Source organism: Astatotilapia calliptera, chromosome 18, assembly GCF_964374335.1.
Source record: "Astatotilapia calliptera chromosome 18, fAstCal68.1, whole genome shotgun sequence".
Lineage (NCBI taxonomy): Eukaryota > Metazoa > Chordata > Actinopteri > Cichliformes > Cichlidae > Astatotilapia > Astatotilapia calliptera.
The window spans coordinates 16,184,761-16,202,807 of NC_137439.1; the positions used below are offsets into that span (position 1 = coordinate 16,184,761).

Genomic DNA, 18,047 nt, shown 5'->3' on the forward strand with positions numbered 1-18,047 from the left:
GCTATTGTCATTGCTTTTACATACCCTGGATAATCCTCATTTCTGAGTCTTAATAAGGCTTATAATTTACAAAACTTGATATCTTAGTCAGTCTGACCTGAATCTAGATCCTGAGCCCACAAAGTCATTTGTAAATTAATTGTAAAGTATTGAGTCCACAAAGAAAGGCTGTTTTCCTATAGCCTTTACTGTTAGTGTTAAGTGTTGTTGCAACTAGAGGAGTCATCATCTGATGGACATGAAAAATACAACAGGTGTAAATCACCTCTGTGTTGACTTGTCACTAAGTACGTGTTTGCATGCTATGTTGATCTTTTAGTCTCCGTCATGCACGCAGAGGGACTGATCGTCAACCTCCTGGCAATCACAGGTTGCCGGGGAAAACTGGCTGTTCCCCAACAGGTTGGTGAGTGGATCCTGGAAGTTGCTGGCTCTCCCTATGTGAAATCAAAAGTCCTGCACCTAAAATGTCCTTGTGATTGATTTGATTGCTAACAGATTGCATCTTTGATAGTTTGGGATATTCCATATGCAAACTGAGGGAGGCTGTGGGAATATGCCAAAGCATTTGCTAGAAGGCTTCAGGTCCAGCTCCCAATAGCTTCCATTAATGTCAGTAACATTCTCCAAAAATTGCCAACTGTTTGGCCAATATACATTTTTCCCTTGCAAACAATGGTTGTTATGGGGTTTTTAAGCAGTTGCTAAACAGTCTTTAAGCCCGTGTGACTCATACAGTCTATAGCAACATGACCACGTGATCACTTTTTGATGAAGGTGCCCAGCAAAAGAGATGACACTGCACTTACTTGGCTCATCACCAAGTTTGAAGTGAAGTGAGAAAAGCAAAGAGCGCGCACGCACGCACGCACGCACGCACGCACGCACGCACGCACACACACACACACACACACACACACACACACACACACACACACACACACACACACAGAGACTTATTGATATATTACAGAGATTAAACATCACTACAGAGGATCTGGAATAAAGGAGACAGGATATTGGATTGAAACATATAGTCTGATTCCCCCTGAGGGTGCTAGGGGTAACTTGATTGAAGGCTCTGTCTGCATGCTTAGTGTACTGCCTGGTAATACCACTTCGTACTCTGAACACTGATTAATCAAAGGTCCAAAAAAGAAAGGAATTAAGAACAACAAAATCAGGAGGGAAAGGATTTTACTGCATTGCACACAAACAGGCATATACACATCAGTTTGGGTTTCACAGTCCCAGTAATGAAAGAAACTGAGAAGATGTGGACTCTTAAACTCTGATCTAAAGGCTTTTCTGTATTTTCTTCCACTTATTCAGCCTCTCAAATAGCCAGGATGGCTTCTATTAGAAATCCTCTTTAGACTGTCTCAGAATCCTTGCCCTGGTGCTTTCAATTTTGAGAGAGGTGCAAAGAGAAACCTCCCGAATAATGACATCTGGTCAAAGGTTTAGGGATTGCAGAATTGCTTTGCCTGTCATATGACAGTTGTGCCAAAAGTACCACCTCTATTATCCAGAATGCAGATGGCGACGACCTCAGCTTGAGTCAATCAGTTCTTAATTAAAGTGCTGCAGTAAATCCAGTTTATGTTGCAGAGTCTGGGTGCTGGTGCTGGCAGGCACTTGGACTGCATATGATTAGTTAAATAATTTGATATATATCAATTTCTGGGCTAAACATCTTGGAGTCTATATTCTAGTGATTACTATCATAATTACTAGAATTCATATTCCAGATTGGCTGCACCAAATTGCTCCTCCAATTAGTCAGAAAGGAACATCTGTGTACTTAACATAGATTTAAAAAATCTAATTTGATTATTATAAACAGCCAGAATGACGCTTAAATATTTTTTCATTAAGTATGTCAAATGAAATATAAAAACCAAGCAGGCAAAGTCAGTGCCCAGCTCGTGTCCATATTATAAACCAAGCAGGAACTCCAGGTCTAATGACCACCTGAGGTTGGCCTCAAGTGGTCATTGTGCCGAATCTCCAAAATTCACCACATGAAAATACTCAGTTTTACAGCAGAACTAAACATTATTTCCTTATTCATGACAAGCATAAGGGTAATACATACACCCATTTATAACCCACCAGTTTAAATATTATGAGGGCTTAAATTTATGACCTTAATAATACTGTTTGGCCTTATTCTGAGTTTCAACTGATTAGTTTCTTCAGTAAGTACGTGCAATATTGATTTAACAATGTTTTTTTCCCCAGTGTGTGAATGAGCTGAAACATGAAGCCAATGCAGACATGCCAAAAACTGCAGTTGCTCTAGTGTTTGTTTTATTTAGTAAGTGACAGTTTTTGTGTTGAAGCAGTGGTGGAATAATGAAAAGTTGAACTGAAAAATGTTCTGTATCATTCCTTATTTACATAGTGTTGTCTTTACTTTCACAGCATCACGAGCACTGAGTGACAGTTTTTGATTTGTTATTTGCATTGTAGACTGTTTCAAAATGCAGTGCTTTAAATCATATCACACACACACCTTTCCAAGTGATCTAGCTTAGAACTTTACCCTCTCCTCCAAACATGGCAACTTAATGCTAAATTTGAAGCATTACAACTCAGATTTTAAAACAACTTGGGTAGCGTGATGGTGTTGTTAGCACTGTAGCAACACAGCAAGAAAATCTTGAGTTTGAATCCATCATCTGCCCCGGGCATTTGTGTGGGTAGACTGCATATTCTTTGTGGGTTCTCTCTGGGTTACTCTGGCTTCCTCCCACAATCCAAACACATGTAGTTAATTAGGTTAGGTTAGGTTAACTGGTGATAATGAGTCCCACACTCTAAGAATTGTATCCTAAAAGAAATACAGAAACTAATTTAAGCCAATGGTGGGGGCGTGCTTAGCTTTAACTACTGACATCCAGATCCTGACCCTGTATACCTCTGATGATGCAACTTAACTGAGGAGCTCTGTTAGTCAATTGCACTCAACAACTACAGTTGTTAATGGCAGCTCTCCCCTTATGGAACCTTGGGCTTGGTTACATGGTTACATTATTACTTTAGAGGCAAGAAAAACAGGCCAATTTAGCAGGGGAATAGCAAACAGCAAAATCAAATAATATGAATTTTATATACAAATTACAAGAAATAATATCAAAACCCGATACCCTGATGCTAATGTCCACTACCAGTCTTGAGAGCTGGATGTGGAAGCAATAAAATTCAATTCCATTTAATTCAGTTCAGTTTATAAAGCACTAAATCACAACAACTGTTGTCTGAAGATACAAGTAAAGACCTTACAAAGGTAAAGACCCCACAAAAACAGCAGAGACAGACAGAGAAAACCCTAACCATCAGAGGACCCTCTATGAGCAAGCAGTTAGCGACAGTGGGAAGGAAAAACTTCCTTTTAATAGGAAGAAACTGCTGGCAAAACCAGGGGAGGGACAGCCATGACCAGTGTTGGGGAGTAACGGAATACATGTACCGCCGTTACGTATTTAAAATACAAAATATGAGTAACTGTATTCCGTTACAGTTACCGTTTAAAAAGGTGGTATTTAGAATACAGTTACTTTGTTGAAATAAATGGAATACACTGCGGTACTTTCCTGTTTCATATTGTCGCGGGTCAGGACTGTTTGGGTTTTGTTTGACAGCTACGTGCTGTTGTTCCAGGCGGCAGCGTTACGGTTGCCATGGTTACAGGGCGACGCTCTATCTCTCGCGCGGCTGTGTGTTTCCTGGGTGAGAGAGCACCTTTTTGTTGTTGTTGTTGTTGTGCTAAGCTAACAGGCAGAATGCTACAAGAATAGCTCGAAAGAATGTAGCCTCATGGGCAGTGTAGTCCGTGTTGCAGGGAGAATGGACTGCCATACCCGTTATGTGTCTGTGAGCAAGAGGAGGGAGAAAAAAGGATAATGGAAAGGTACGAGCAGTCATCGAGAAAAAACGGGAGCTGGAAGCATGTAAATATAATAATAACCACTTCAGCCAAGAAGAGTGCCTGAGGAGCCCAGTTGTAAGTAAGCTATTAAGACTCGACTGTACACCGTGTTCTCCTCCGAAAACAATAAGTTCCGTTGGAGCAGTCTTTCAACGCCTTTCTCTGTCTCTCGCAAGAAAAGTTGACCCACACAACAAAGTAAAGCTATTTTTCGGCTAAAAGCCCAACACGGACCCCGCCGTATTAGTCAGAGGTCCCTTTACTAAGGTTCGGAGCCGCGGACCTTCAGTAATGGTAATAAATCACACAGCAATAGTACATTCACGTTGTTGTAAAAAGCATGATAATATATTAAGTAATCCAAAGTATTCAGAATAGGTTACTGTCATTGAGTAACGTAACGGAATACGTTACAGAATACATTTTGGGGCATGTATTCTGTATTCTGTAATGGAATACATTTTAAAAGTAACCTTCCCAACACTGGCCATGACACTGACCATGAACACCACAGCTGCTCTGTCCCAGTCCAACATAGTGTATTAATGTAAACTTCACCACTGGGGTCCGTTCTTCGTACCTCGCTAAGTAAGTTAGCTGGATTGTTGACGATTTCGCGTGATCTTGGATCGTTCGGTTCTCCGAAGCTCATCCGGGACTTGCTGTCATAGCAACAGATCCGTAAGTGTAAACCTGCTTGGGAGCAGGTTCACTTTATGTAAACAGGATTAGATCGCGGCCACTCAGGTATGTCCGCTTCATTTACACGAAAGCAACAGCGATATTTTTCCACTGTTTTTCCATAAATAAATATTATCAATGTAACTAAAGATAATGCAGTATTTGATTCTTTTATTGATTTCATACAGATACATACAGGTCATTTCCTAAAAAAAGGGAAATGTACCATTATGGTAAATGGCCTGTATTTATATAGCGCTTTACTAGTCCCTAAGGACCCCAAAGCGCTTTACATATCCAGTCCATTAATCATTCTATTTCATGTATTTGATTATTTCAGATGTAATTCACAGTTCAGAGTAGTAATAGTAAATTACTTCATGTAATCAAGATGAGAGACCACGGCTATAAAAGCGAAGGTGGATTTGGGAAGCCTGTCGCAGCCATGTCCTGTCCGTATACGCGAGCCACCCATTGCGGAAGGTGCAAGATTGATAAGGAGAGTTTTCAGAATTCAGCGTATATTGCGGGACAGACAGGATCCTTTAGCTCAGCGCGACAGTGTGCTCATAGAGAGATATCGATTTTCCCGTGAGGGTATTATTTACTTAACCAACTTGTTGACGAGGGGGTGCAAGACCACCACCTGTCTTTTTTTGCTCTGCCCTTTTCTTGGTTGCTGTTATGAATAAACAAACAGATTATTTCAGGGTCTCTTTTCAAGAGACTAAAGGCAATATAAGTGATAAATATTACCATTCTGTAGAATATTCTTATATTCCACTTTTACTTGTTCCCATGTTCTAGTGGGTCCTGTTGTGGCTCTAATGTGAAAGAGGATATAATGTAATATAATAAATTTACCCTACTGCCTACTGGTGTTGGCCAGAGGGGCCGATGGCACGATATGGCAGCCTCGCTTCTGTCAGTCTGCCCCAGGGCAGCTGTGGCTACAACCGTAGCTGCCTCCACCAGTGTGTGAATGTGAGAGTGAATGAATAATGGCATTGTAAAGCGCTTTGGGTGCCTTGAAAAGCGCAATATAAATTCAATCCATTATTATTATTATTATTATTATTATTAAATTACTTACGAGCTTAATTTGTCCTCAACTTTCTGCCAGCCCCTCTCTCCTTGCTTTTGCAGCCTTTGCAGTGTTCCGAAAAATACCGAGCGCTCTCCTTCGACATTTTCGCCGACCAATCAGAGGGTTGCCGATCAATGTTTCTACTATCGATGCGTAGCCCCTGTTAAGCCACCCAGTGATCTCACATTACTTCATCCAGCTATACTAATCGTCAACGACAGGTGTGTTCGGAGAACTGGAATAGTGAGCTCAAAGTTGGCGCGATGATTTGATCTTGGATGTAGTAAGCGAGGTACGAAGAAAGGACCCCTGTACTGCAAACTAAACACCTTAGCACCAAACTCTCTCACACAGTATTTTCATGAATACTGCATAATGGAGACAAATTTAGTATATTTCAATTAGTTTTGCTCAGCATTTCATAATATGAAAAATTTAACTTAAGCCACACATCATGTGTAGATCCAATATCTGCAAAAAAATTCTAAAATGTATGAGGACATTACATATGAACTTTAGATTTTCACCTTATCAAATGTCACTTAGCTGCTCTTACCTTTAAGTATAACCTCTTTTTATCCTCTCCTGCCCTGCCTCTCTTACATCTTTCTCCATTTCGCAGTGATGTTATCTCACATTATTTTCTTTCTATGGGAAATACAACAGCTGGACATTTGGCTCACAGACATGCCGCGCAATAAACTGCATAGAAACAGTTTGTATGTTTACTGATATTTGTTGAACTGTTGAAAATACCTGCCACTTAAAAATGTTACTTCCTTTTTTATTGCTACATTAGTGAAGTGTTAGCTAGATGCTAAAGTACTGCAATGTCATCTTCACTTACACCTGCAAAAACACTGTTCTGGATCATTCTGGTCAACTTGAACCCATGAGTGTAATTCTATAAATGATATAACATTATATTTGGAAATTTAGAGAGTGAAAGTAAAAGTTGGCTGAAAAGTAAATTCTCAGTGAAAGATACTAAAAATTCGACTTAAGTGCGGCAACAAAGTATTTGTACTTCTACTACTGAACCTCCCACCTCTGCAAGAAGGACACACAAAATCCAAATGACGTTGCTGGGCCTCAACACACGGACACACACTGTGGGTATGGTGACACACACTTATTTTATTATTGCTGTGGTTTCAGCTTAAACACAAGGGACACAGACACTCCCGCTCAATGGTCACTCCACTCTCCTTCCTCGACTGTCACTGAAAACACAAGAAGAGTCACAATCAGTCACTCGTCCCAAACACCTGTTCAGCCCCGCCTCTGTGCCACCCCTCCTCTGCAGCGGGCCAGAGACCGCACCCGTGCCGCAGTGACCAAAAAGCTAAACAATTGAGCTTAATTGATCAGAAAAGGCTCTGACAATAGTGAGGATGCACTGAGTCTGTCAACTTTATACATTAAAAAAATAATAAAATTTGATACACTTTTTACATGTATGAACACAATATGTGCACATTTGATTTATATCGATCGTTTAATGCAATGAACTGAAGTTTCATTCTTTAGTTACAAATGCACAGAGGTTATCTAAAGAAGGACTGCAAAGAGATCATCTTAGTGGCTAATATTTATTATTCACTCTTCACTGGTGATGCACGTATTGTCCCTTGTGCAAATATTCATTCAGATTAAATTAGTATAAAATCAAGAAAACTTTCCAAAGACCTTTGACAAGGACACAACATAATGTTAGAAGTTCCAAGCCATTAAGTCTTTAAATAAAATGATACGTCTATCAAACAACCTCGGCTTATGGCTTTTAGATCTGCTTGAGACTTTAGAAACTGCTTGAGACTTTTGAGGCTTCAAAAGATCTGTCCCCAGGGTATAGTTTGTGGAGAAACCCAGCTTTTCATACTGCATACTACTGCTTTGCCATAATTGTGTTTGAAGTGCTTTCACTCACATTGGGGGCACTATTATAGACAAGCTCTCCTGTCTGGCAGAACTTCTTTTAAATGAAAATGTTTACATTTTGAATGATTACACAATTTCACCTCAAACTGTGCAGCAAGATGAGGGGGGACATTTCAAATCTTCAAAAGTTGGACCGAGAATGCTCTTGTGGCATAGGTTAATCGTTTAGGTTTATGGACCAAAAAGAACGCTGTGCGGCATCATTAGCTGAAGCGAATCTCAAACTGTGGTAATGTTTGTGTGTTTTTCCTATTACACTGTGTTCTTCCTGAGAGCTTCCTAAAAAGTCTCTAAAACAGATGTCTCATGTAACATTTAAAACTAGTAGAACTTGTAGAAAACTATAAAAGGCACTAATACGTATGGTCTAAAAGAGCCTCGGAAGCATATGCATTTCACACAAGGTTAAACCGAAGCATTCAGTGGGAATAAGATCCCATAAGGCAGTCCTTTTTGTCAAGCAATTTCACAAAGGCACTCAGGGCGTGCCAGTCTAGCATCAATAATATGATGAGGATCATGGATGGAATCAGCCTCTGGATAATAAGTGGTTGAGATCAACATTTTTTCTTTATCCTCTGTGAGTAGATCCAGCATCTCACACATGCAGCCTCCCATTGTGACACTTTTCTTATTAAACTGGACAAGCATTTCTCCACAAACTGCATTTTATCGTCTGTTCATTGTCATGCATATCTTTTTATAGGTGAAGAAAAGTATTTTCACGCTTACCCCGGCATTGCCTTGTACTCCGTCCTGCAGTGTAAAAAGACAACTAGAAATGTGTGTGAAAAGAACGCCCAAAAATAATGCAAAGTTACAAAGAATTAAGTTGTAGTCTGTAAACTAAACAAAGCTTCATTTGTTCTACCAGCTTTTCTTTTAGACTGTGTTTGAATAATTATTTCATGCACAGAATTACTTTGTTTTTCCTTCAGGGGAGAACCATATCTGAGGCGGTACGGTGTTCTGTTGGTGTTGCTTTGAGTTTTCAGAAAGCACAAACAGAGCAGCGGTGAGTTGGGCTCATTTAAACCACAATTTAAATTAACCTTGAAAGTAAGTGGACCACTCGAGCAACGTACAATATAGAGTGTCTGGAAAAATGTGAGAAAGTGAAGTCAGAGAAGAACATGTGGCCTCAAGGCATCCTTTCACAAGCGAATGTATTTCTGTTTGAAGAGCCTTTGCAACGGTGAGGGGACTACAAGGGAAAAAAAGAGCATACAATTAATAAGTAAACTTTATGTGGAGTCTTTTGGAGATATCATTACAGACACATGTAGTATGTCTATGTAGGTTGTCAGTCTTCCAGGTCATGGCAGTATTAAGAGCTTGAAAGAAGACGCTTTATGTTGTATGCCAAAACTGGTTGCCAGGTTGGAGGTAGTCTGAAGTACAGTCAAATAATGTATCATATAGTGACTCACACAGAAACAACATCTCAACAATTCCAGGAAACTTAAAAGGACAAACCTTTATATGAAAAAGAGAAACAATGAGCCGAATCCTTCCCTCAGGCTTCATTTGCGTCAGTGTTCAGTGATGAAGAATTCAGCAAGATCATAGAAGCATCTCTGTCGTGTTTCAAAGAGCATAATTTACTGTGTAAATTGTCCATAAAATATTATAAGTGAATTTGATATTTTTGGGAGACCTAAGTATGCGCAGCATGCAGCTGCCACCGCTGCTGTCTGAGAACGGGCCTTAATTGTATATCTGTGTTCTCTGATAGTGGTGATTTGGGAAAATTTATTTGACAAAGAATTTAAGCTGTGACAGCCAAAATAGATATATTCAGGTAGCACCACTCTTTATAAAGCTCAGGGAGGAAATTACATGCTTTGAGACTAAAGATTTAAAAACAAAGAAAAACAAAGGCTGCAGCTGAAAAGTCTTCTCTCATCTATGCTTCAATAACTCACACTTTAGAGTCCAAACTACTAGGAGTCATTTCAGATCCTTAGCTTTAGCTCAGTGTTGGGGGGTACACACACTCTGAATTGGATTCTCTTCACAGTAGATAAGAGGGAAACTACATGCAAACGCACACACATCGACAAATAAGCAAACAAGACAAACACATCTATCAGGATAAAAAGTCCAGGCTTCGGTTGAACTTTAGTGCGAGTGTTTGTTCGAAAGCTGGAGGGGTATTCACTAACCACCCACATCTCATGGTCTCATTATAGAGCCTCTTATAGCAAAGTAACGCACCTCTGCTTTTCTTTCCTCTCTCTCTCTCTCTCTCTTTTTTTACCTGTTTTGTTCTATACAGAGAACAGCCTCAAGCTAATTTTCTTCACTAGATTTTTTTTCTTTTGGGTTTGTTTTTAGTGACTGTGAAACTCCTTCAGTGTGCTGTTTTTAGCATCCCCCTCCCCGAACCCTAAGAATTCATTCCCAAAAGCAGACATAAAAACACCCACACTGACATTTATACCATCGCAATTCATGCAACACGCCAGTTTCGCTTGAATCTTCTATTCCCTTAATTATATTCAAATTGTCTTAATGTCACAAAATTGTCCTTGATGCCTTTATAAGCACACCAATAAAAATGAATGGCACAAAACTACTAGCTACTCTCTGTGATCATCTCACTAATTATATTACGCATCAACTATCATTATGCAGGTGCTCAGTGGAATCGGATCATCTAATCCCTTCTTAAAGTTAATATAGGCAACATGTTGTTTTTCAGCTTCTGTTCCAAACATTAAAACCTGTGTTCCTACTCACAGGGTGGTGGGTGAACGATTTGCAGTACAACAAAGTGACATGACACACAAAGCCAGCGTCAGTAATACAAAGCTGCGTGTTTATCTACAGTGCGACAGCAGCATCACGGTTTGAACTCAGCCCACTGTAATGATCTGTTTTTGCAAGCCACGTTGAAAAGATGTGGGATTTCCATGCAGCCTTCATAATGCATAGGAAGTTCTCTGCCTGTGATAAGGCACTGCATTCATCGTGACTCGCTCTTGGAAGCCGAGCTCGCAGAGAAATGTAGGCAGTTATTTACAAAGACGCCGCTGACAACAGCTCATTTCGTTTGGAATATTAATTGCAGTGCGGTTGCCTCCCTCTGCCCCCGAAGAGGTCACTTATGGTATTTAAACATGAAAGTGTGTTTAAACAGAAATGAAATGGAGTGTTTAACCGCTGCTTCATGTCGGCGCGGTCACTCACTTCAGACGGAGCATCAATCAGCCTGCCGTTCTAGTGGGGTTTTTTGTGTGTGATACTTAGAGGAGTGTGTCATAGCTGGCGGCAGCAGGGAATCAACAAAGTGGACTCGACCGCTCACATCCACAGCCAAATGGTCTGGGAGTTAAATGGCTACAATGAGCAGGGCTTATCAATTATGCCACCTTAGCAGGAATCAGGATGTGACTGCTTAGCTGAGCTGTCAGATGGTTTCATGCTGTGAGGCCTAAAACACCGCTCACAAGGGTATTTCTTCTGTCATTTCATAGAGTGCAGTAAGTAGCTCATACTCCACCCTGCAGCCATGCAAAGTTTCTCAGCCTTGCTCATTATCATTAAGCCCTTCGATAATGTACGGTGTCATGTTAAAATCAGTCAAAACGTGTCACTGCCCTCTATAGTATCCATTGGCTTTCTGTATTTTTCACCAAAAAGTTATTGCTTTGACCTTTTTTGTTGCTTTTATCCGGTATAATTTTTTGTTGTGTGCAGTTGTTTTTAACCTGGAAGATCATCGAGGTGCTCTGAAGTGCACTTTGTGTCCTCCCCCCTACAGTTTTCTCTCTGCGGTTGGTTGCTCTCTTGTTTGTCCTTGCTCCGAGCTACTCTTGTGCATATTTAGCCAACATATCATAGCTTTCTTAGGAGTTTGGTTCTGTCTTTGCAAAGCGAAGGAGACCATTTTTGTGCAGAATAGCTCAGCTGTATAGGCTGCAGTCTTTAGAAACAGGTCAATTAGACTCAGAGTAACTGACAAAGAGAATTTCAAGTAATATAGGGAACTCTGATACGGCATATCTGATTAGTCATCCTGAGGCAGATGAAACTTGCATCTTATCTACTTATATTACCAAATGAAACCCTGAGTCATCAAGTACCCTTAGGCTAAGGATAGCAAAGAGAAGTCCCACATAAGAGTCAACAAGCTTTTAGAAATCAGAATGTGTGCTTGAGTTATGTGGGGTTAGGTTTAAATGCCTTTGGGTCCTGAGGTACTCGGGCTCCCAGATCTGAGGCTCAGAGATGCAAGCATGGGGCCGCGCAACCGTGATGAAATGTCCCTCATCTGAGCTCAAAGTGAACACACTGTTGTTCAAACAAAAAAGTGCTGAAATCACGAGGATGATTATATATAATGAAATGGCATGCAAGCAGAAAAAAGTTTTTCATTCCATCACAAATCTGCTGTGGTGAAATATATGCATCACATTTATATATGTTCTTAAAGCAGATTCATTTTCTTCTGATTTTCCACTGAAAAATTGTGAGCATTAAGTTTTAAGACCAAAACAAATTTACTTGATACTTTTTGTAAAATATCGGCATTAATCAGGTCAAAACATTTAAATAACTGAAGTCAAAAGGCAGCTGAAAAATTATGTTAAAAAAAAAAATCAGATCTTTTGGCCAAGAGTGAAGGGCTCTGGTTATGCTGTGCAGGGTATTTTGCTGGCATTGTTTGGGCTCATGTCCCCTTTGCAGGGAGGTCAGTCAAAATCAATACAAAGGAACTCTAATTGGTCACCTCTAACCTATTATGAAAGGTTTTATCCTGAGGGGAGTGTTTTCTTCCAAAGTGACAATACCCCAATCCACAGGGCATGGAAGGTCACCAGATGACTTGATGAATATGTCAGTGTTGTAAATCATATGATTTGGCCTTCGCGGTCACGGCCGGCTCTTATCCTCGTTGAACCCCTCTGAACAAAATGCTTTCCAGCATCATTAAAACACAAATGAGGAAATATCTTTTTGTTTCACCGCTAAAACAGAGATTCAGAGACTTCTAGAAATCACACTGGAGCTGTTCTGCCAGCCCAGCAACTTAATAAGACACAGTCCACTGCTGTGAAAAAGTATTTTTTGCTTAGACTTTACAATTCACAGAATACTTTCTAAAAAAATCTCAAGGATCATCAAATGCGAGACAAGATTGCTCCTTTTTGGTCAGCTGTGGTTTTCTCGGAATTCTCCCATGGATGCCATTTTTGCTCAGTTTCTATCTTATTGCTGAATTACAAACTTTGACCTTAACTGACCTAAAGTGAGGCCTGCAGTTCTTTAGATCTTATTCTGGGGTTTTTTTGTGACCGCCTTTGTTGATGTCCCCTCGAAGTAATTTTGACAGGCTGGCCTTTCTAGTTCTTTCTCTATTCCTGGATAATTTTCACACAGTGCCAGGTAGGTTTGAATGTTATTTTTTTCCCTTAATAAATGAAAAAATAAATGGAATCATAGTTTAAAAAACTGCCTTCTGCATTCATACTCAGAGGAGCTTTTCTTAAAATCAAGGTTTGTTTAAAGAAACATTAAAGTGTTACAAATATACAAAAACGAAGAAATCAGGAAGTGAAAAATGTCTTATGAGCATATGGGCGCATATTTCGACCAATCTGAGAACTAAACATTAGGTTGTGTGTTGCTGCAAAACTTTTAGGTCATTTCAGTGGTCAAATCAATCTGTGGGCTGCATCTGACAATCATTGTTAAATTTCATTTGCTACGATTTCATTGTACCTGAAGGAAAATTCACTGATTAAAGTTTAAACTGTGGCTTCAGAAGTTTTGTGGTGCAGTTTGCTTTTTGTTTTTTTTGTTTTTGTTTTTTACCCTAGATTGGCTGGAAAATTCAGTGGGAAAAAAAAGGGAACTTGCATTGGGTTTTTTTAGGATCCAGTAATGAAATTTTCACTTTGAGCCAGGTTTGATGTCTTCTAAGCTTGGTTTCTTTTTGTTGAAGGAAAGTGTTTTCTGTGTGAGCAGCAGAGAGGCTTTCATCTGTTTTTCACTTACGACCAGGAAAAAATAGATTAGGTAAGTTACAAAGAGACAGCGACTTCTTTATTGACATTATGTTAATGATTGGAAGCATTTTGTTCTCCAGGTGACAAATGGAAGAAATTTGTTCTAAAGCTATTCACAAAGCTAATAATCTCAGATATCCCGAGAATCAAACAATGAAAGATGTTTTCTTTTCTTCAACCTAAAGTGCTTTTTTGCCTTCCCATACCTGGAAGCAGTATAACACAGAGTGGATGCTGTGGGAGAATTAATTAACTTTTTGGTGCACTATTTATAGCTGGGTAATTACAACAGTGTTCATCACATGGCCAGGTCAACCCAACAATCCGATCTATGACTGCATGACTGGAGCGTAAAGTGACATGGAGTTCTGCATGTGGAAGCTAAGAGGGAGCTTAGACAGAAAGCCTCTCGCTGGTGAAAAGGTCACGTCTCACATTTAACAGTAAACAGCCAAGATATTAAACTCTGTTATGAGTCACATTTGCAGTCTAGACACTTTTCATTAATTTGAATCGAAGTTTGAGACAAAACATTTGAATTTTTCGTCGTGCTATATTTGCAGCTCCAGAATTTATGAGAAACTGGAAGATTTAATCAAATAATGTAAGCCTTGAGATTTTATTATTGATACAGTTTATTTTGTTTTGTTTTGCCCCATAGTTAGCAGAAATTATTGGGAATAGAGCTGCGTGAATCTCACTTTTACGTTGCAGTAATTAAAACATCAAAATTGTCGAAAAAAATAACAATAAATAAAAAATGACTGTTTAAAGCAAAACAGACCACATCTTTAATAAGAAGCATTCAGTATTTTGAGTCACTCATTTGTGGAATGAACTGTACTTTCACTCAAAGGGTACTCAAAACTGTAAACCTGGCAGGGAGTGTTGGTATGCATGATCAGTGCCATTGTGGTCATAATTATTTTCACCTTTTTACAGAAAAACTACTCAATGTACAAAAGTGCAAAATCGGGCTCTGTTTCATGAAAAATAAACAGTTGTGAGTGTACACACTCTGAAGGTACACAGTAGTATTTTTTATTTAGTTTGTACTTTCCTCAGTCTTCAAAGAGACTACCCTCTACTGCACCATGGCATTTGTTTAAATGCTTCCGGTTTTTGTGAATGGGAAAAATGTATCAGGTGCACATTTGGAGCTGACAAGATACGTTCACAAAAACCCTCTGCTGAGGTGGGTGGTTGGCTTCCAAGTGTCAGACTTTAATGCCAGAGATACAGCTTTTCTGCTACTAGAAGCACATTTGGTTCTTTCACAGTCCTCGGGTAACCTCGTAACGATTTACAGGAGGAGACAACCCAAATCCAGGACACCAGGGGCAAGAAAAAGTCCAAAAATCCAAAGATTAATGATCACAGCAAGGGTCAAACACAAGATAACCAGAAGAGACAAGGGGAAAGCAGAAAGGGCACGTATTCTGAAAATCTGTGGACACAACAATGAAAACAAACTTGAAGGGGTTCTGGCTGAAGCATATAGGTCAGGGAGCTTGTATGTCCTTTTGCATGCAGATAAAGCCAAAAAAAAAAAAAAAAACCCCAGAGAGAACCAAGAAATTACTAGAAGGCTTGAGTATAAGGAGTACAAGCATCTAGTTGGAGAGTCAGGTTTAAGTATACTGCCTTATAGTGACTCCATTACATAATAGGTTAAGGATGGTGTGCAAAAGTGACAGAAAACAAATCAGTTCAACTTAATTCAGTTGAATTCAATCTTCAGTTAGTTGTATTTATATAGTGCCAAATCACAGCTTCTCCTCAAGGTGCTTTATATTACAAGGTGAAGACAATAATGGAAAAAGTAAAGCAAAAACACATAAGAATTACAGATTTCAAAGTAAAACAGGAAATGATAACAGCAATCCAAAGCAAAAGTTAAACTTGGTTATGTCCAAACATTCCAGATTAAGCTCTGCATCATCTTAAAGAGTACCGACAGAGTTGTGTCCTTAGTGCTATTTAGAAACAAAAGCCAAAGGAGCCGACGTCATCACCGAGTCTAATTATTGTACGACATACAATCAGCTTTTCAGCTTCCTGCCCTGAAAACGTCCGTTTACTATTTGCATACAGAAAAAAGGGCTCTATGATACAAATATAAAACCAATAACTGAACCCAGTATTCTTCTTGCTGCTTTCTGTTCTGTTCTGTTTCTTTCCCTTCCATTCAAGTTTCACTCGCAACAACAGGTAACCTGGCTGTACATTTCATTCTAAATCTCTCCCACACACGCTACTTTGCATTTCAAACGCAGCGACTTTTTCCTCATAAATAAACATGACAGGTGGGTAGCAGGTGTGAAATGTCAGAGTAACAAGGCTCATGATCCGGTCAGTGCGGTGTGACGGCTGTCTTTCACGTGGAGGGATGAGCGGATCCGCGGCTCTGATTGGCCAGGCGCGCGCTCTCCAGAAGGCGCGCCGGGCTCTCTACTTGTCATTACGGTTGCACCGATTCACATGCCCACGAACACGGCTGGGCACGGCAGTGTGCCTATCTCCTCTCGGACTTGCACATTATTCAGACCAAAAGTGGCGGCTCGCACTATGGATGCTACTGTTTATGAGATCATATTTGGAGAGCTCGGGGACCTAAATTGTAGTTTAATAGAGGCTTTCCAGGACACTTTTTTGGCAAATGCTTCATTGTCATTGCTGAGCACTGATGGTAAGGCGGAATTGCTTCATTCTCCTTCCTCAGTATTGAGATGTTTTGCTGTTACATCTTAAAAATAGAAAGCTAAGCGTCGACCTTTATCTTTTATTTTATTTTCATTTATTATGTTTCCCCCCTAAAAGGTTTATATTGCAATGCCACAACCGATGAGATTGGAACCTGCTGGCCACGGAGCAGCACTGGCAGGATTGTAGAAAGACCTTGCCCTGAGTACATTAATGGGGTGAAGTACAACACAACGAGTAAGTCTTTCCATCGTGGAAAAAAGTTCCTTAACGTGTGGGAAACTGTGGAGCATTTTGTGGAAAATTATTTAGACAGTTGTGGAAAAAGAAATAGCGCAAAGCAAAAGAGCGCAACATTAGCAAGTGCGTTAATTACAGCAAGACTTCATGAAAAAAATGATTTGTGCTGCAAACAACCGCCCGTTAATATAAGCAATAACAAACAAATCCAGCAGCTTAATGATCTCTCATTTAGCCCACCGTCTTATGAATTTTCATTTCTACCCTAATTAGATAATTTTTCCACAGGCTTATTATTAGTACCCCCCCTGTGTTCACAAGTAAAGCGGCATAGACAGCGAATCAGTGATCATTATTAAACCTCCTGTTACAGGAACAGCTGCTTAAGAATGTGCGTGTGTGCTTTTCACTTAAAGGGCAAATACACCTAAGATCGCTCAAATCTCTGCTTCTGTAAGCTACTTACATGTATGTGAGGGCATCTCTTGGTTTGATTTTACTGGAGGGGGAATTTTGTTTGTTCCAATAGACAGCTGGACAATTTGGCATTGCACTGGTGTTCCAGTATCAGCAGAGAGAGTGTGTGTGCGAGAGAGCGAGCAAGGTGATCTGCTGTAAAATTGAGACTGACTGCCCATTAGAACTATTGTATAACTGTTATCATAGCAGCACCGTCTAGTGTCCAAAATAAGAGAGGATATGAAACAATGAAAGCCTCCATTGGGAGGAGGTTGCGGTGGATGGATGGGTCTACTAAACATTGGACCTTAATACTAGCCTGCTTTCTTTAAAAATCTCCTTATCTTAAACAGATGTTCAGTATTCACATGCTCGACTTCTAACAGTTAGACTGGGGTTTGAGATTTGTCTGGTGTGACCAAACAATGGACTTTATGGACGCCTTCCACTTGGGCTGCATCATACAATATAAAACAGCATAATATACAAAACTTTTATGTGTAAAAAGTGTCATATTGTGATATCACTGCTATAGCAATGGTTATTGTGCAAATTCCTTATTGCGCAAAACAACAAGACACACCCAGACATTTAGTAAAAAGGGAGATATTTGAACATCTTCCAACAAAGCACAATACTTAGCAAAGTATTTTTCATCACTTGATGTGAAAACACACCATGAAATGCAAGGAGGCCCAAAAATGGTATAACTGAGCATCATTGTAGCACTCGCGGGCCTCACTCCCTATGACAGGAAGCACAAATGGTAGAAATTACCAGTGCTGCTTCATATTTTTTGGGCAAGTATATGTAATAATATGATGTCAATTGAAATGGTGGAAAAACAGGACATTAAGCAAATTGTTTGACCTAAGTAACAACATCCCAGGTAGAAAATGTTTTCAGCTTCAGTTTTATTGTGCTGGTTGCTGATTAGATACAAGTTACTTTAATAATTGCTTAAAAGTATCAAATAACTGTGTGTCCC

General features: G+C 39.7%; 1 protein-coding gene across 1 annotated transcript in view; it reads left to right on the plus strand.

The window, feature by feature from the left end:
- Window positions 1-16,115: 16,115 nt before the first annotated feature.
- The window catches only part of crhr2 (corticotropin releasing hormone receptor 2), a 42,894-nt gene continuing 40,962 nt past the window's right edge, over window positions 16,116-18,047 (plus strand). Inside the window, exons 1-2 of the mRNA XM_026149967.2 lie at window positions 16,116-16,346; window positions 16,478-16,597. Of these exons, the coding sequence (XP_026005752.2) occupies window positions 16,139-16,346; window positions 16,478-16,597 (328 nt within the window). The 5' untranslated portion in view covers window positions 16,116-16,138. The remainder of the gene's footprint in view (window positions 16,347-16,477; window positions 16,598-18,047) is intronic.